Genomic DNA, 20,051 nt, shown 5'->3' with positions numbered 1-20,051 from the left:
TCAGCAGACCCTAATCCAGACTTCTATCGAAATAAAAGTTGTCACTTCTATTTGCTATTCTATTTGCCCAAGCTTCTCTTCTCTTCTCTTCTCTTCTCTTCTCTTCTCTTCTCTTCTCTTCTCTTCTCTTCTCTTCTCTTCTCTTCTCTCTCTTCTCTCCTCTCCTTTCTCTTCCCTCTTCATCTTCATCTTTTCAGCAGACCCTAATCCAGACTTCTATCGAAATAAAAGTTGTCACTTCTATTCGCTATATTAGTTTTTCTTCTTTCCAACAGCTCTTACTTTCTGCTCTCCGCCTTCCCTTTCCTTTCTCTTCTTTTGGTACCCTTTCCCTACCCAGAATCTCTTGCCCCAACCCCCCCACTTTCGGAACCTCAGTTTTTTATACTAACAACCCTCCCTCCCCATTCGCTGCCTTTCGTCTTCCCATCCATGGTCCACTCCCCTGTAATCTCTTCTATCCGCCCGTTCCCCCCCCCCCTCTTCCTCCTCCTCCCGACTCTCAGCTCACAGGTTCGCGATTCCCTTAATCTCACGCCGGGCGCTGTAGCGCACTCTCGCGTCGCTCTCCGTGGTGCTGAAACCCCAACCTTGGGCGGCGTCCGGGTTTTCGGGACAGGGAAAAGTTCGCGCCGACCACCTGAGCCAGCCCCGGCGCTCCGCAAATGCCTTGCCAGAGGCTGACCCCCTAGTGGTTAAGTGCCTGCGGAAGCGCGGGGAGAGAGCGGGACCCTCCGCAGCGTCCCACGCAGGGCGCGGGCACTAGTGCGCGGCGGCAGAGCTGCCCCCATGACGCTTCAGGCCGTGTTGGTGGATCGGGCAGGGCGCCAGGCGGCAGCGCCGTTGATGGTCGCATCCCCACGCACCGCTCCTCAAGTTGAGAGATCTCGAGGGTCCTAGAGAAAACCCGGAGACCGGTGGCGAGAAGGGGAGGAAGAAGAGCTAGGAAGGAAAGAGGAGGGAAGAAAAGAACGGGGAAATCGAGGCAAGAGGGAAAGAAGCCCACGAGAAACGAGAAAAATAAATAAATAAATAAATAAATAAATAAATAAATAAATAAATAAATAAATAAATAAATAAATAAATAAATAAAGGCGTCGGGCGAGAGGAACGGGTTGAGATCGCTGTGCAACCCCCGTCCTCTTCCCCCAAGAAGCCTTCCTGATGTTGCGGCGGAGTCTGTGACTGTTCACCTCCGTGTCTCCAAAGGTGACAGTGGGAAAGGAGAGGGGCAGAGGCGTCCCAGCGCTTCTGACTTTTACCAAGGAAGCAAAACGTCATGGAGTTTCGAAAAGAGGAGTTTAAGAAGTTGGCTGGAAGGACCTTGGGGCAGATAAACAGGTAAGAATTTGACACTGCCTGCTTGCTTTCCTTTCTCTCTTTGAAAATGCAAACAGATTTTTTTGGGGGGGAGGGGGGAAAGGGGGGGTTAAAACAAAGTTTACTGCCATCTAGGCAAAAGAGAAATAACGGGCTTTGAATTGTAAACTGTAACTATTTAAAACAGTACATGTAAATGCTCTACGTTTTCATTGAATTGTAGGGTAAACTGGAATTGAAAATGGGGGGGGGGTGTTGCAAGACGTTATAACTGTCATAGGCAATGCCCACACTTTACAGATACTCGTATCCTCAATTACCCACTTATAGCTTATACACATTTTCCAGCTCTGAGGTTGCACTTAAACAGATACACATGCACACAGCAAGGTCTTTAACGTAATGCCATCCCATTCAGTATTTCTTGTATGTTCTCACAATAATCACACAAGCTTGCCTCATCCGAACACTTCAGATCTGAAAAATACCGGTCTCTTGTTAATGAACTCATTCCCAGTACACAGTTTGTGGAGGGGGAAGGATGGAGGTTGAATTCAGGTCAGTTCCCTACCTCACTAGGGTGTTGTGTGCAAGTCAAATGGGGATTGTGGGAATTATATATGATCTCCTGATTTAATTAGGTGGAATTAAAATATACAAACCATATTTAATTGCATACTTATCTGAGTGCTCAGCTACTGGAGGTCAACCATGATTAACTAGCATTCTCACACAGCATAATATATATTTTCTAGTAGCTTTTCATACAGGCACCGAAGACCACAAACTGCTTTTCCTTCTCTTTCCATTTTTGCTTTATTTTTTTTCATGTGTGCCCCTGCTTACAGAATCCACTTTCTATCTAAGTTATATTTTTTTTAAAAAAAAATCTCTCCTTTGCTCTATAGCCAGATGGAATCTCTTGGCTACAAACCTGAATGCTTCAATTTATTTTGTATCACTGTGTTTGCATGCTTCAAATATATAGGGAAATCATTTTTCTAGTTCTACAAATCACATTTAAACTCTTTTATATCTCCCTTTGCTCCTATCTCCAGTATTTTAGCATTTACCAAACACTATATATTTGGTCACCAGAATGTGATGATGAGAGAAGTCACCATGATTGAAAAGAACAAGAAAGAGAAATGTTTCTATTTTTAACCTTCATCTATCCATTTCTTCACCCCACCCCATCACCCCATACAATAATGTTGCCACCACTCAGCATTACTATTTCTGCCACCACCACCTTAATACATCCATAGATTTCCCATTATACCTAAATCTTTTCCTGGGCTGAATATTATATTTTCATTTATTTTATTACATTTGCTCAGCCTTGTATCAGTCCGGAGAATAATTTTGCTAGTAGAGGATGGACTTTAAAATAGCAAGGGGTGATATGAGCTTGTCAAATTCATCTTAGTTTCTTCAATTAGCAGGACAAGGAACTCGAAATGTTGTCAATTCCTGAATTGAAAGACAATGCACAAGAAATCAAATCGGGAAAGGAATGTTTGAATATTAAGCCCACTGAGATCAAATTCTCAACAATTTAAGTCTTGAGCAAAAAGAGGTTTTGGATAGTCACGATCCAAAATGGCCCAATTCCTGTTAAAGCAAACCCAACGTAAGATGATACATTCCTTTAGGAATGGCTCATCATCCAAATCTCCCCACATCCACTCCACTTCCTTCCAAGCAAGGCCTTCTAAAGTACTAGGAGATCAAACAAGGCTACAGTCGGTGCAGCTGAGAAGATCATTGCTATTTAAAAATAAACAAAGCCAAGCAAAGAAAAACTAAAATAAAATCCCAGCCCACCATAAAGATACAGAGGGAGGAGTCTGACTGCCACAGCAAAATTGCTTTACGTAATTGGCATGGATTCCAGTTTGAAATATGCACCGTCATAGTGGAACATAAAATATTCACCAGAGTTATAAGTGGCTAGAGAGCGCTCGCTGTGTCTCTCTCCCCCCGCTCCTATTTCTATAAGTATATTTAAACTCACAAGGACGTATACGTCTTCCATAACTATTCTGACTAAAATGGATAGTTGTGCAGACAACAAATTATCCCTTCCGCAAATACGGTTCCCTGGGGACAACATGAAGATTTGTAAGGCATCTCTATGAATGCATAAGAATTTGGAGTACCCAGTTCAATGAAATTAATCAGGCTCACCCTCAGCATATAGAATAACCCTTGCTGTTAAAAAAAAGACAAGAAATCAAAGCCAAGTTTCTAAGCTAAATTTGAAAAACAAAGAGATAGAACTTTGGAATGCCAGGCAAAGATTGAATAAGGCAGGTAGAGGAATGGAACACTTCCTAGTAGCAGAAACAGATTAAATTATAGAAGAGATATGCAAATGTGCTTCTTTTGCATAATTTATTGAGGTGCAGAATCTGTTTTTCTTCAGGCTGGATTTGGATTGTCCCAGGATGGTACCAAGTCCTGAATACATGCATCTGTGCATATCATCTCTTTATAAACAGCTTTTGAACTTCAGGACCGATCAATGATCTACTACTTAAAAAACAAAACAGGGCATAGTTTGGAGCCCAGAGTCACAGCTTATGATGTCTTCCGCACAAGATGTGTGTCACTCTGACTCAGCAACAGCTGCGACAAAGACAGGATGGAGCATCCAAAGGAATGATGGGGACCCAATCCTAAGAGAATTTTTGCACCTTTGCTTAAAACTGGGGAATGGGGATGGAGGGATGACAGTAAATTCCTCATCAATATTCAAGAGTATGCCAGCTTTCATGCCAAGCAGGGTCATCAATTCCAATATTAAAACCTGTATTCAGATACTTCCTTACAGCAGACCCTAACGGGCATAATAGAGCTAGGTAAGTAATTTTACCGCAAACAGGATAGAAGACACCAATGCTCTGAAACCATGCAGTTTTACCTGTGTATTTGAGAATCACCGGTTCTCACCTCACAGCTTCAGCCCTTAGAAATTGGGAAGAAATTTTGAAAGTCAGTTCCACTAAGCTGGTCTCCAGAAGAAGAAATTAGATGATGTAGCAGCTGAAACTTGTTGAAGAAAAAATGTATGACCTTCCCGTACTGGCAGTCACTGTATATTTTAAGAAGTTTGTCAGAATGAGGCTATGTAGTTACAAGTCTATGTTTTCCTATCTTGGAAATGTCCAGATGCGTGGACTTCAGTTCCCAGAATTCCTCAACTAGCACAACCTTCATTGGAGATGCTGGGAATTAAAGTTTACTCTTTGGAAGAGGCTAAAGTTGTTGTTGTTAGCTGCGAAGTCGTGTCCGACCCATCGCGACCCTATGGACAACATTCCTCCAGGCCTTCCTGTCCTAGGCTAAAGTTAGATACTAACAAAAAGAGCAGGAGACTGGGTTTGGGGATGGGGAAACATGAGAATGGTAGCTACAAATTTCTACTAGGAAAGGCTATGGAAGACAGAGGAGCAAGCTGTGCCCATAAAACATATTTGGCCAGAGGTGACTCAACCAGACCTATAATAAAACCTGGCAAAATAAACCATTTCCCTCAATTTTACAGGTAATGTAACAAAGCAGCAAGTGGCTAGTTGACACAGCACTCTTAGTCAAAATGGGGGTGGGTAGATTGTCATTTGGAATATTGTAGGTCACCCAGTTGCGTGTTAGCGTTTCGTGTGAACTAGACATGCTAAGCCACAAGGTTCAGCTCTCTGGGCCTAAGCATGTTACACAAACGGAGCAATTGCATTTTTGTTAAGCTGGATTTAAGGTTTACTGTGTGACTCCATCCTCGGTATCCTCTGTATCCTGCAAGTAAGTTTTGTCTTATTGCTGTCTCTTGGCCATTTCTTAAATATGTTCCTCAGAGAGACAGGCTAAAAGAAAGCCAGTTAAGACTGAGGAAAAAAACAACCTTCAGTCCTCATCACTCCCCTTACTAGCCAAGGACTTTATATTATCTAGACACGTGGGCCCCCTGCTCCATGAGTCTTGAAGGACAAGTTTTCTTTCACCAGGGATTGACTGAGGTCCCCACGCTAAGAGGGGAAATCCCAGTTTTGCTTCCCTTTCTTACCCTTCCCCTTGTTCACCACCCTCTGCAAGTGTGCAACCAGGGTGGCGTTTGGGTGGTGTGCAAGCGACGTGGTGAAGAGGAGGGAGAAATTCAGAAAGAGGGGTGGGGGAAAGATTCATTTGAAGGACTCTTCTCCAACATTGTAACAGTGGAGTTAGATAATAAGACAACAATCGCTTAGTAGGATTGTCTTTGCAAACCAGTCGCCATAAGTTGGGTGAGTAGAGAAAAAAAATCTTTCTCTGCAGTATGGCTGTCTATCATTTTCTGCTCTATATTTTGTAATAATAATAATAATAATAATAATAATAATAATAATAATAATAATAATAAGAAGAAGAAGAAGAAGAAGAAGAAGAAGAAGAAGAAGAGGAAGAAGAAGAAGAAGGAGGAGGAAAGGACTTTGGAGGCCATCTAGTCCAACCCCCTACTCAGGCAGGAAACCCTATACCATTTCAGACAAATGGCTGTCCAGTCTCTTCTTAAAAACTTCCAGTGTTGGAGCATTCACCACTTCTGGAGGCAGGTTGTTCCACTGGTTAGTTGTTCTAACTGTCAGGAAGTTTCTCCTTAGTTCTAGGTTGCTTCTCTCCTTGATTAGTTTCCATCCATTGCTTCTTGTCCTGCTTTCAGGTGCTTTGGAGAATAGCTTGACTCCCTCTTCTTTGTGGCGGCCCCTGAGATATTGGAACACTGCTATCATGTCACCCCTCGCCCTTCTCTTCATTAAACTAGACATACCCAATTCCAGCAACCGTTCCCTATATGCTTTAGCCTCCAGTCCCCCAATCATCTTTGTTGCTCTTCTCTGTACTCTTTCTAGAGTCTCGACATCTTTTTTACATCGTGGTGACCAAAACTGGATGCAGTATTCCAGGTGTGGCCTTACCAAGGCATTGTAAAGTGGTATTAGTACTTCACGTGATCTTGATTCTATCCCTCTGTTAATGCAGCCTAGCACTGTGTTGGCTTTTTTGGCAGCTGCAGCACACTGCTGGCTCATATTTAAGTGATTGTCCACTAGGACTCCAAGATCTCTCTCACAGTTACTACTAGATCATAGTCGTCCAGGTTAACCTAGACCACAGAGTGAAGAAGGCCACATATAAAATATACAGTACACTTGATGTATATAAATAACAAACTTCCTTTATTTTTTAATGTTCTATTATCTTGTGGGGGCCACATTACTCACTATACAGGGCCAGATGTGACCCATGGGCTGCAGGCTAGGCATACCTGATTTAAATAATAAATACAAAAGAACTTTGTACAGGAGGCTTTTGATTTCATGATATCACCTCTCCTTCAATCAAACATTTCCATTGTGTTTACAGAATTGTGTCTCTCTCTAGTTGTACTTGAGGACTTGAGTATATTTATTTTTTTTGTTTTAAAAAAAGTAAATTAAATAAGGTGTTCTGATTTATGCCAGATTTGGACAGCCAGAGAGCCAAATTGTTCCAGCCCCTTTCAATTATTGTCTGAACCTGTGCCTTCTTTGACATTGCACCTTCTGTATGTGCTGGACTTTTCCCCACAAATTTTCACTCACGTGATTTTCTAAGGGTAATGAGGGCTACAGTTCAAATCATCTGGGAGATGCCAAGTTGGTTTTGAGTACACAGTGCTCTGAGTAACAGAAAAGATGGCCAACTCAATAGGTTGGTGCCTTCTTCAGAAGATCCAGAGAATCAAAGGTACATTCGTGTGATTGTTTGTCAGGAGATGAATCTCAGGTCCTTCCTGGTTCTATTATTTCATCATGTAGGAGGTAAGCAAGCTGAACTGGAAGGTGGGGATAAATGTGTCATCAGTTTGGAATCCTTGCGCTCCCACAAGAGACCTACCAGTGTATTCCCTTGACCCTTATCTAGCGCCTATTTAGCTTTGCCCATTAGTTGATTGGATTCTTGTGTATAGATCTCAGTGATAAATTTTTCAGTGCTTTGAACTCAGTGAGTGTTTGGTTGTTTACACCTGGGAATCTATATTACATACAAACATCCTTGTTATGCCTGATCTTTAAGAATTCAAGATTACCCAAAGAATTCCATGAAACCCAGTTTGGTGGTTAGAATTGTTTCTTTTGGCATACCCTCATCTTAACAAGGCAAAAAACCTTTTTTTAAATACTAATTTTAATGAGCATTACAATTAAAGGAACTATTGCAAACTAAAAAAAATATAGGAATAAAAAGAAAAAAAATAGAAAGTTCAGAAAAGGTAGAGTGAAATAATATGTTTGTGTGTGTGTGTGTGTGTGTAAATTTTTTTGATTGCTAACAAAGAATTAAAGGGAGACTAATATGGCCATTTCAAACTCATTTGTTCTCATCAGTCAGCCATACCCTTCTGAGATTCGAACCTGGGCCAATTGCACATTAGGCAATTGTTCTAACCTCTAGGCCACAGGCTCTTTCTCGCTTTGTTAGCTGAGAGGCAAGGGAGATATGTGTTAAGTGTTTGTTAAGTATTTTAGAATACCTTGCTAGGCTGAAACAGGCAATAAGATTTGTCCCGTGTTTCAGATATAGATAGATAGATAGATAGATAGATAGATAGATAGATAGATAGATAGATAGATAGATAGATAAATAGATAGATATAGATAGATAGATATAGATATAGATATAGATATAGATATAGATATAGATATAGATATAGATATATATAGATATATATAGATATATATAGATATATATAGATATATAGATATAGATATAGATATAGATATAGATATAGATATAGATATAGATATAGATATAGATATAGATGTAGATCTTTGGTCATTCGGGTTTATATATATATATATGTTATATAAATCTGTAAATCTTTTCGTCTTGATCAAATAAACCAACCTCATATTCTTTCCCTTTATGTTTAACAATCTTAATCCTTAATCTTCTCAAATAAAGTCATGGAACTTGATTTATTATGACTTCCTTCCCCCCCCCTCACAAAATTCTTTACAACTTTAACAGGTCTCTTTTGTAAATCCAATCTAAGAAAATTATCCAAATCCCTCATTTGGTTTGGTAAAATATTAACTAGTTTCATTTATGTATCCAGTGCAGCAGCTCCTTCCACATCATTCTCATGGACTGTAACCAAGATTTAAGCACAAACAAAATCATTGTAAAGCAGAAGGCCACTTCTTTCATCAAAATCTTTTATAATTCTCCTCAAAGCATCACAATTTCGTATTCTATATTCTACAATCATTTCTGTTAGAGTTGGTGTGATGTAGAAAGTGAGGCATTGGATCCAGTGGGTGATTGGGGGTGGGGGGAGGGGGCAGTCATTTTGTTTCCTAACTTACAGTGTTGTTCTTATGGGGGGGGAAATAAGCCTAGGTACTGTGCACTATGCATTTAGATATAAGACATACCAAATAAAAGTACTAATGCTATTAAATATGAGAGCTGGTCTGATGAGTGGTTAAAGCATCAGGCCAGAAACCAGGAAATGGTGAATTCTAGTCCCACCTTAGGCACATAGTCAGCTGGGTGATCTTGGGCCAGCCCCTCCCTCTCAGCTCTAGGAAGAAAGCAATGGAAGGCCATTTCTGAAATCTTGCCAGGAAAACTGCAGGGCCTAATCCATGCAGTCACCAGGAGTCAAAACTAATTTGAAGGCGTGTGTGTGCCTACACACACACACACACACACACACACACACACACACACACGGAATAAATAATAAGCTCTGAACCAAATTTTAAAACCAGCACTCCCTGAAGTAGTAAACACACAAAACTGTAACACCTAAAATAGATTTAACCCTTTTTGAGAGGAAAAAGGAAAACCATTTTGGTCCTACATTTATGTATGATACTGGCCCCACATATTATGTGAAGCTTTCAGGTGTCCATTGCTCTCCTGAAGGATCCTGGGAAACGGAGGTTAGTTAGGGATCTGAAAAAAAATCTTTGCTATCATTTGTGCCCTGTGATTCTCTGCCCTTCTTGCCTTCAATTAATGCAGACTGCAGACCTGGCTCAGACACACAGAGTTTCAAAGTGATTTCAATCGTTAGTAAATATATTTCTGAGCCTTCAGCAGTTGGAACAAAAGGTTTGGCGGTATAGCTCTCCTCTGCCAGCTACGATTTCGGACTGGTGCTTGTAGCATTTTGTACACACGAGCAGAGAATAAGACAGCTGGCCCCAGTGCTAATCCCCTGTCTAGCATCCGGCATAAATTCTTTTCATAGATGTTGTTTGGCTTTCCTGCCCCCAATAGCCTAACCCTTATATAATGTGTTCCTGGATGTGTGCATTTTGGATGTCTGTGTCTGAGACTGACTGACGGTGTGTTTAGAGATACACTAAAATTTGGCAACACTGGATCTGGACGTGGGGGCAGGAACTGGATTTGAAAAGTAAATCCTCAGAAGGGGAAAATAAGTGGGAATTTTGTACTGGTTCTAGTACAAAAGAAAGATTATTACGTGGGGAAGTTGTGTGTTTTCAGTTATGCAGGGCCATGCAGCTAAGAACGAATGGACTTACAGTATGACGTTAAGCAAAGTTGGCTCTAGAAGTTGTGGTAGCCCTATTTCTCGCCGCATTTGATGGTGATTATCACTTACCAAAAAGTGGGAAATGGTTTTTCCTCTGTGGCTTACTGTGGCATTTACCTGTCTGACAAGGTGAGGTTGCAATCCCACGATTCAGAAAATGGGCCTAATGTATTATGTTGTGTTGTGTATGTTTTGTTTGTTTGTTTGTTTCCTATTACTTTATAAGCAATAATAAGTACTGGGTGGCAGACATACATAACATTCTTTCTTCCTCCTATTAGTCTTGGTGACACAGTGATTAAGGTGGAGGACAACCGCACTGAGCTTCTATTCTGGGGGAGGGGAAAGGTTGGAGTAACCTCGTCAGTGCTTTTTTTGTAAAAGAAAAAGGTGCCGGAACTCACACATATCATACAACCCGCCTTGCCTACCCTACAAGGTTCCATCCAAAAAAGGTGCCGGAACTCCGTTCTGAGCATTCTATGAGAAAAAAAGCCCTGAACCTTGTTATCCTTGTGGGATCATTCAGACAAGAATCTCAAAGGTGCTTTTTCAAGAGGCAACTGGACTTTCTTTTTTTTTTCTTTGAAGGCGTTTGGCTTTTCATCCAAGAAGCTGAAGAAGCTTCCTGGATGAGAAGCGAAATGCCTTCAAAGAAAAACAAGAAAGTCCAGTTGTCTCTTGAAAAAGCACCTTTGGGACAACCATAACCTGGATGACATTCAGACAAGAAGCACAACCAGGAGTGCTTGCTCTGTTTTTATTGTAAGGGCTAGATTAACAGAGAAACTCAAAATACTTTGGCCACCTAATGAGAAGGAAGGACTCACTGGAGAAGAGCCTAATGCTGGGAAAGGTTGAGGGCAAGAGAAGAACGAGATGACAGAGAATGAGGTGGCTAGATGGAGTCACTGAAGCAGTAGGCATAAGATTAAATGGACTCCAGAAGATGGTAGAGGACAGGAAGGCCTGGAGGAACGTTGTCCATAGGGTTGCGATGGGTCGGATACGACTTCGCAAATAACAACAACATTAACAGAATCTGTTAGGCATATGGTGATAGCCTACATAGTTGGGTTGAAAATATATAAACTATGATGTTGTGACTTTAAGATGTTAATTGGCCAATGGGTGTGTAAGTGTTCTCTTGGCCATAAGAGGGTGCTAGAAACGTAGCTTCTCTCTCTCTGAATTCTCTCTCTCTACTATTACTGTTTTGCTGTACTGTTGGTTTACTACTGGTTTACTACTGTGATAAACCTGAACTGTGTATTTGACCTCTGGACCGGTAAGAAGACTTTGTATTTGGAATACTCCTTGGACTGTTACTATTGTGTATGACCTGGACTGTTTTTCTTTTTGACCGTGCATTTTTGTTTTTACACCACCTCAAAAGTAAAGTACTTTTTGCTTTCACAACTCAGTGTACTCTTGGGGTTACTGTGTGACTCTTACTGCTGTCAGTACCCTTCCTTGTCTGTGCAACTCCTTGGTAGCACAAGGAGACCTCTGCACAACAATTCCTAACAGAATCTTGCAAGGCCGAGAGTATTTCTCCCTAGTTCTTGTGGGCAGAGACATCTGTACCTGCCCATTGTCCCATCTGCAGCTCTTCTTCCTGTCTCCCAAGGCCATTCCCACATACCATTCCACACCCTGACCTTCACAGAGATGGTCGAATAATCGAATGATCAGTTGCACTGGCACAGTTTTGGTTTTTCTTTTGATTTGTAATGGCTCAATTGGTTGCATAAACAGCCCCTTTGGGTAGTTTATGATAGAACATATCATGCGAATCCAGAAACCAGTTTGAATTAAACTTTCAAGATGTGATGAATTCAGGCATTAAGGAGTAAAACACTAGGGCTGTGCATATTTCTTAAGAAAGAACGTTCCAAATTTCACAGGTGTAAAGCAGCTCTATTTATTTCAGCAGTTCCTTTTTCATATTAGTGGGGGGGAAAGGATGACTGCTTTAAGAGTTGTAATACTTTTTTTTTTCTTTAACTTGCATGGAATAAAAAAGTTCCAAGGCATTGGTTGTTCTTTGATCCCTTGACAAACCTATTAATTTTTATGGACAAGGTAGCAACTTCATAAATTAGAGGGGAAAAACCCCATTATTTTACTCCCAAACTGTAGCAAAATTTAGAAATAAACACATCCTCCTAATAAGCAGAATTATTAGTATGGTGAATGATTGGGAATAATTATTGAGAACAAATGTTACATCACCTAGATTATTTCATAATAGTTAATCCTAAATTAATTTGTGCTTAATGTAAAAGAGGCCTGTTTCTAAAAGCAAAAGTTTTAGATAAATAGAAATACAATTTCCTTTCCTCAGAACTGTATTGTTTCAATATATAAATGTGCAGTTTACTCTATTTTCAGTATCTTATTCTGTTTGTCTGTCTATATCTATCTATCTATCTATCTATCTATCTATCTATCTATCTATCTATCTATTTATCTATCTATTGAAACTGATGTATCTTTTACTAATCTTGATTATTTTGATTTATTTCCTTGATGTTTGTTTGTTTGTTTATTCTGTTATCTAAAATGATGGATGGTTTTACTTAATTTAAAAGTACAAAAGGAAAAAAAGGAAAGGAACTGGATAATGACTGGATTTGCACAAATAGGCTAAGCCATAATCTGGTTTATTGGGTTTCAGCTTAGGATGCCCTGTGAGACAAGTCATTGTGGTTAGTGAGCATAGTACGTAGCTACACATTTTATTCCCCTAGGTCTCCCTGCATGCTCTTTTCTCTGTATCTTTCAACTTCATTCAATCCTAAAGTCAAGTGCAGCATTTTAATATTAGCACGTCCCATTCCTAAAGGTGCACGCACACACACATATACACACAAAGCCAAATCATTAGCACACCATATTGCCCATCTGTTGATGCCACCCACAAACGAAGGCTTTGTTTGTTTCTGTTCGTGAGCTTTTATTTGAAGTGACATGTCATTGGCTCCTGGCCAACCTTCCCTTGCTTCATTTCACATGCAGAGGAACTCTTGGAAGAATTGTCAGCGGATTCTTGTTGCAGATCAGCTCCTGTCTTATCAACAGTTGCTTAATAGCCGAGCTTTCAAGGCTAGCTTGTTGATGAGCCTTTGTCAAAGATTGGCTATGGGAACTGTGAGGTTCATTCTTATCTTACTCAACTTATTGTGGTAGTCTTGCAGAAGCGTCTTGGCAAAGAGTATTGATCTGCTTTGAAACTTGGCTTTTGCAAATCTTAATCAGTATTATGTCATTTCAGAAACCTCAAGGAGGAAAGACACCACGAGTTGAATCCACAGTTAGTTTGTAGTTCTCAGCTCTCAGATTCATTGAAATCTTTCTGCACAGCTCCTTCAGCTATGATTCAACCCAACCTCAACATATCACAGAACAGGGCTTAAAGGTGCCCTTATTAATTTGGTACAACTGATTTCAACTAGCTTGTTCTATGACTGGGTTTCAGATTTCATGCTAAATTTTACTGTAAAAGCTACAAGTAGAAGGATTGATGAAGCATCAAGAAACAAGGAAACTACTTAATAAGATTCAGTGGGATGTGGGTGGTGCATCCATGCTGGCTGTTTTTGGTTTCTCGGTGGCGTTTGATACCTTCATCATGTTATACTTCTGAGCAGGCTTCAGGGATTGGGAGTGGCTGACATTGTGTTGCCCTGATTTTTTTTCCCTTCCTCTGGTCTGGCTCCAGCTGGGTGTTGATTTAGAGCAGGGGTAGGCAACCTTGGCTCTTTTATGACTCGTGGACTTCAACTCTCAGAATTCCTGAGCCAGCTGGCTCAACAATTCTGGGAGTTGAAGTCCACAAGTCATAAAAGAGCCGAGGTTGCCTACCCCTGATTTAGAGGAAGGGAGGCCTAATCCACAGTGTTGTGTAGTGGGTTCTGGAGAGCAGGAATGACGCCGAGACGATGAGTACAGCATGGCCGATCTTTATTAGGTGGAAGTGACTGTACTGAGGAATAGGGGTTACCTGCCCTCCTTTTATACCTGGCCAGGTGAGCAGCCGGCCAATCGGTTTGAACCTCTGTTTCCCGCCGAAACTGGGTTCCCGCCAAAACAGTTACAGTTCAACGCCCCCTGGTGGTGACTGCTATGTAAGTGTGTATGTGTTCTCTTCACCTGGATACATAACACACAGCTCCGGCTTTCTGGAGTGTTTCACAAGGCTCGACAAGTTCCCCACTCCTGTCCGGGCTATCTAAGGGAACACCTGCTGCCGGCATCATCTTCCCATCTTCCTGTGCGCCCCCACAGGGAGGGCTTTCTCAGGGTACCGCCGGTTAATGAATGCCGGCAGGTTATTCCCAGGGGAAGGGCGTTCTCTGTGGGTGCGCCTGCCCTATGGAACCAACTACCCACGGAACTTAGGACTGCTCATTTCGCTCATTTCGCCGGGACCTGAAAACTTGGCTCTTTGATCTGTTTGGTCCAGACTGTGGGGTTTTTAATTTAAATGGGTTTTAGATTTACTCTTGGGGCTTGAATTTAATTTAATTGTTTTAATTGATTTTAATTTTTGTATTTCATGGTTTTAACTGCCCTGTAAACCGCCCTGAGTCCTACGGGAATAGGGCGGTATACAAATTCAATAAAATAAATAAAATAAATATATCAAGCCAATGATGATGATGTTATCCATTCAGTTGAGTCTGACTCTTGACGTTTCTATGGGCCAGGTCTCTCTCTCTCCACATCTTCCAATCTTGCGTTACTTCTTTGAGATTTCTTATGCTCTGCCTGGTGTCAGCTTTGATAGTGTCCAGCCACCGTGTTGATGGCCTGGTTTCCTTTTACTGCTAACTCTTCCAAACAGAATTGTTTTCTCCAGTGAATTCCCCACACAACATGGCCAAAGGGAGATGCAATTTCATTTTCACAAATCCACTTTGGGCTGACCATCGTGATGCCACAGAGGCTCCGTGTGTGGAAACTGTGGGGATTTGGCTAGGCAAGAAAAAGGCCTCAACCCAATTAAGGCAAGGCCTAGGGTCTTTGAGTTTTAGGGCCCTTGGTTCTGAGGACAGTCTCTCTCTTTTTCTGGTTGGGGCTACACTATCCAAAACAAAACCGGTGCCTGACATGGGATCTCTCATTCAAAAAGGAAATCCAGGAAGATTTTTACACAACTCTTGTGTTGTTTGCCAAGGCTGACTTTCCCTGATTGAGAGGCTCTGCTTATAGCCACACATGCCTTAGTTGTCTCCCATGTAAACTATTGCAATGCAGTCTACAAGGAGCTGCCCCTGAAGAGCATCCAAAAGCTGCAGCCAATTCAAACGACAGTGACACAGACAGTTGAAAGCGCTCCTTGGGATGTTCAAAGGTAGTCCTTAATTTATAACTATTTCTTTAGCAATTGTTCAAAGTTATGGCACTGAAAAAAAGTGATTTACGACTGGTCCTTGCACTTACAACATCCCCATAGTCACACGATCAAAATTCCGGCACTTGACCACTGGCATGTATTTATGACGGTTGCAGCAGCCCAGAGTTATGTGATGGCCATTTGCAATCTTCCCAGCCATCTTCCAATAAGCAAAGTTAATGGGAGAAGCTGGATTCATTTGACAACCATGCAGAAAAGGTCATAAAATGAGACATGACTCACTTAACGACTGCCTTTTTAGCAGTGCAGATTCTGCTCCCAATTTTGGTCATAAGTCAGGGACTACCTGCATGTTTCTAGGTGCAATTAAAGGTGCTAGTGATCACCCATAAAGCTCTTTGTAGGATGGGGCTGGGTTATTTGTGGGACTGCCTCTCTCAGTCACTTCTTCCTGTTCCATTGTAACTAGCAGGAAAGCCATGATATGTTCCCATTAATTAAGCATTGCCATTTGGTGGGACCCTGGAAACCAGCTTTTTCTGTCATTTTCCCTGCCCTTTGGAACGTCATTCGCCCAGACTGATCTGCCAGCCTTTTGCAAGGCCTTGAAAACATAGCTCTGTACCCAGGTTGTGAGAATCAGATGGTCAAGTAAAATCCATGATATGGTTATGTTACTTGTTATTGGTTAGTTTTTACGATGGCTACCAGCTAGGTATTGCATGTTGTGATCAACTTAACACTGTTGTGAGCTGTCCCAAGTTATTATCTGAGTTGGGTGGTCACATATATTGAATTCTGTGAATTTAGCCATTGTGGTTTGTAACTGAGGATTTATTGCCTAACCCAACATTCCCAACCTATGGCCTGGGGAGCGCTGATGGTCAGTGAAGATGACACCAATTGTCCCTGTTGTGGGCACCTATATAGCTAAATCTATCTAAATCTCAACCTCTCTCTCTCTGCTCATAGCAGGGACAACTGATAGATGATAGATGATAGATAGATAGATAGATAGATAGATAGATAGATAGATAGATAGATAGATAGATAGATAGATAGACAGACAGACAGACAGACAGACAGACAGACAGATAGATAGACAGATGTTGTTGTTAGTTGCGAAGACATGTCCGACCCATCACGACCCCATGGACAACTTTCCTCCAGGCCTTCCTGTCCTCTTACCATCTTCTGGAGTCCATTTAAGCTCATGCCTACTGCTTCAGTGACTCCATCCAGCCACCACATTCTCTGTCGTCCCCTTCTTCTCTTGCCCTCAACCTTTCCCAGCATTAGGCTCTCCTCCAGTGAGTCCTTCCTTCTCATTAGGTGGCCAAAGTATTTGAGTTTCAACTTCAGGATCTGGCCTTCTAAAGAGCAGTCAGGGTTGATCTCCTCTAGGACTGACCGGTTTGATCGCCTTGCAGTCCAAGGGACTCGCAGGAGTCTTCTCCAGCACCATAGTTCAAAGGCCTCAATTCTTTGGCGCTCAGCCTTTCTTATGGTCCAACTTTCACATTGCAACTGGGAAAACCATGGCCTTGACTATACACACTTTTGTTGGCAGGATGATGTCTCTGCTTTTTAGTATGCTGTCTAGATTTGCCATAGCTTTCCTCCCCAGTAGGATAGATAGATAGATAGATAGATAGATAGATAGATAGATAGATAGATAGATAGATAGATAGATAGATAGATAGATGATAGATAGATAGATAGATAGATAGATAGATAGATAGATAGATAGATAGATAGATAGATAGATAGATTCATTCATTCATCCAACCAACCAACCAACCCTACTATTACACCTTTTGGAATAAGCAATATTTTGCATAGTGCAGAAAAAGAGTAAGAAATAGCAAGCAACATAAAAATACGTTAAAAGAGAAGCTAAACTGAATTTATGTAATAATATTTGCTATATCTCTCTGTACCTTTATATCCTTCCCAACTGTTTTTGTGGCTTCTGCCACAGCCAACACCTACTTGCCTTTTGACCTTAAAGGTCTCACCGCTTTCTTTTCGAGGATCTAATTAGCTCATCAAACTATTTTTTATTTAATGTCAACATCTCAGAGACATCCTCCTGCACAGTCAAACACGCCAAGTGTTCACAGGTGCCAGGCATATGGCTACCAAGATTTGCAGTGGGTAACCTGAGACAGCAGCAAAAAGATACAGAAAACATTTTTGTTACCATCTAATGCAGGGGTCCTCAAACTTGGCCCTTTTATGACTTGTGGACTTCAACTCCCAGAATTCTTCAGCCAGGCATGCTGGCTGAGGAATTCTGGGAGTTGAAGTCCACAAGTCATAAAAGGGCCAAGTTTGAGGACCCCTGATCTAATGGTTATCCAGAGTTTTGCAATCAAAAGCTGTTGGTGTAGAGAAGAAGGAAGGAAGGTGATCTTGACAGAAATATGAAGAGATCATTGTTTAGGCAAAGGGTGTGGAAACATTTTTTTAGCCAGGAGAAACAAGATAAGATTTTGAAGTGGCTCAGGCAGATGCCTCCTCAATTCACTGGGGTATAAGAATGGGGCCAGGGGAAGGGAAGGATAACTAGACTTGCAAGATTGTGTTATTAATAATCTCACTAAAAGTAGTTGTAGCTTTTCTGCAAAATTGATTTCCTCACCTGGTCTACCTAGCAGGGCTGATAGACCATGTTCAAAGAACTTCATAGTTTTTGGTATCAGAAGTGGAAAAATGCAGAAGTATACCGTAATTTCTCTAAAGAGACAGTAATATTGTAGTAAACAAATAATCGTTGGCTACATTCTTTTAGCTAATAGGTCCTGTTTGTTCATTTTTGATGGCTGCATTTTATAAAGAAAAAGAGTTCAGAATCCAACTGGTTTTCCCAAGGGACAATCAGATGTTCTGGGAATTGCCCAAACAAGCTATGAATATAATAAACTTTTCCAGCAGTTCTTATTAAGAGAATACAGTCTGTAAATAAGGAAATTCCTTTATACCAGTTTAGCTATTTGTTGGTTTATACGCCCAAATTTCACTTAATCCTCTTTAAAGCCAAGAAGCTTTTAATCTTAGTATATTTTTCAAGAATTCATATTGCCTCTAAAAATATTTTTCTCAAGTTGCTTCATACACAAAAACATACCTTTAAAAATAGTTATACACTCTCTCTCTCTCTCTCTCTCTCTCTCTCACACACACACACACACACACACACACACACCACCCAGGCGGTTGATTACTGTTCCCATTCTTCACTGGAGAGGCTTCACTGTGCAATGAATTGATTCAGGCTGATCAATTCAGTTCAATATAAGTGAGGGAATACCATTAAAAATCCAAGTCACGTTTCAATTAAAAGCATTTGCAAATTAAAAAAAGATCAAAACTCACTAGAAAGAAACCAGACAGAAGCCAAATATCTTTTCCTTGGGAGCGATAGCGCTTATTTCAGACGTAGAGTAGATACTGCTCTCCAGTTGTAGATTGTTTGCAGCTTATTGTCATAGAAATAACGCTATGAAATCATAGACACATCAAATATAAGACTAAAAACTTAATATATAAAAATAGAACAATCAGATTAACCTAACAGTCACACAACCCCACCTTGGGTCTAAAGACTCTGCAGTATTTACCTTTTTTCAAAGGATAAGGGGGTGGGGGGGTGCAATCCTAGCCTTGAGAGGAAAGCTATTTCAGGGCTTTTCATTTTTTTCACCCATTGTACCACATTTAGGATAGGGCAACATCCGAGTACCACCAGTCGCCTAGCAAGGTGTCAAAAACTTGATGACCAAAAAAAAGGAAAAAAGTAATGAAGTACAGTTAGTCCTCAACTTACAACAGTTCGCTTAGTGACTGTTTGAAGTTACAATGGCACTGAAAAAAGTGCCCCTCAAGCCACCGGCGAGCAAGATACCTGCCTGCCCGCCCAGCGGCGCTCTTCCTCCTGTCCGAGGTTTTCATTGTTGTGAGCATTTCTGTTGAGGATTGGCAGCGGGGGTGGGGTGGGGAGTGTTTGGTTTTTATTCCCCCCGTCTGCTGGGTGGTTGTAGCAGGTTTTGGTCACTTCACATGACCCTGGGACACTGACCGTCATAAATATGAATCAGTTGCCAAGCATCTGAATGTAAATCACAAAACCCTGGAGATGCTGCAACATTCCAGCTGATCGGTGCTTCTTCTGGGCTCAGCAGAAGCGCCAGGATCAGCGCCGAGCTCCAGCTGGAGCCTGGCGCTGATCCTGACGCTTCCGCTGAGCCCTGACAGCCCTGAAGAAGCGCTGATCCTGGCACTTCCGCTGAGCCCTGACAGCCCTGCAGCTCCAGCCATCTCTCGCACAGGCTTGTGCGGTGCTGCCACCAGTTCAGCTCATTCCCCTCCCCTGCTACCACTTTTCTAGGATGGCCGCATACCACCTGCCAGGTGCCAATGTACCACAGGTGGTACCCGTACCACTGGTTGAAAAGCCCTGAGCTATATGACCAAGATAGGTTAGCTACCAGGAAGATCAGCCTCTGAACCCCCAACTTCCTGGTTTCCCAAAGGAAGGGAATCAAAACATGTCCTTGTGAACATCTTTCAGGTCTGAGAAGGTGATCTTCATTGATGAGCAAGAATCAGATCAATGCCAATTCAATCCAATTGATTTAGTCAGTCCAAGGATATTTAACCTCGGCAACTTGAAGACTTGTGACCTTCAACTCCCAGAATTTCCCATGCTGGCTGGACATCCCTGGATCAGTCAGTCAATTGCTGTGTTCCCATAACTGTAACAAGATTGCCAGGTTT

The 20,051-nt window shown here is 41.5% G+C and overlaps 1 protein-coding gene across 1 annotated transcript in view; it reads left to right on the top strand.

Moving 5' to 3' along the window:
- Nucleotides 1-381: 381 nt before the first annotated feature.
- Nucleotides 382-20,051, top strand: part of LOC308676099 (vesicular glutamate transporter 1) — a gene marked incomplete at its 3' end in the record, with an annotated part of 57,033 nt that continues 37,363 nt past the window's right edge. Inside the window, exon 1 of the mRNA XM_081341824.1 lies at nucleotides 382-1,341. Coding sequence (XP_081197950.1) covers nucleotides 1,280-1,341 — 62 coding nt within the window. The 5' untranslated portion in view covers nucleotides 382-1,279. The remainder of the gene's footprint in view (nucleotides 1,342-20,051) is intronic.

The sequence above is a fragment of the Vipera berus genome, assembly GCF_964194415.1.
Source record: "Vipera berus genome assembly, chromosome: W".
NCBI classification, from domain to species: Eukaryota; Metazoa; Chordata; class Lepidosauria; order Squamata; family Viperidae; genus Vipera; species Vipera berus.
The sequence above is the reverse complement of the archived record's forward strand: the minus strand, read 5'-3'. Positions and strand labels throughout refer to the sequence as shown.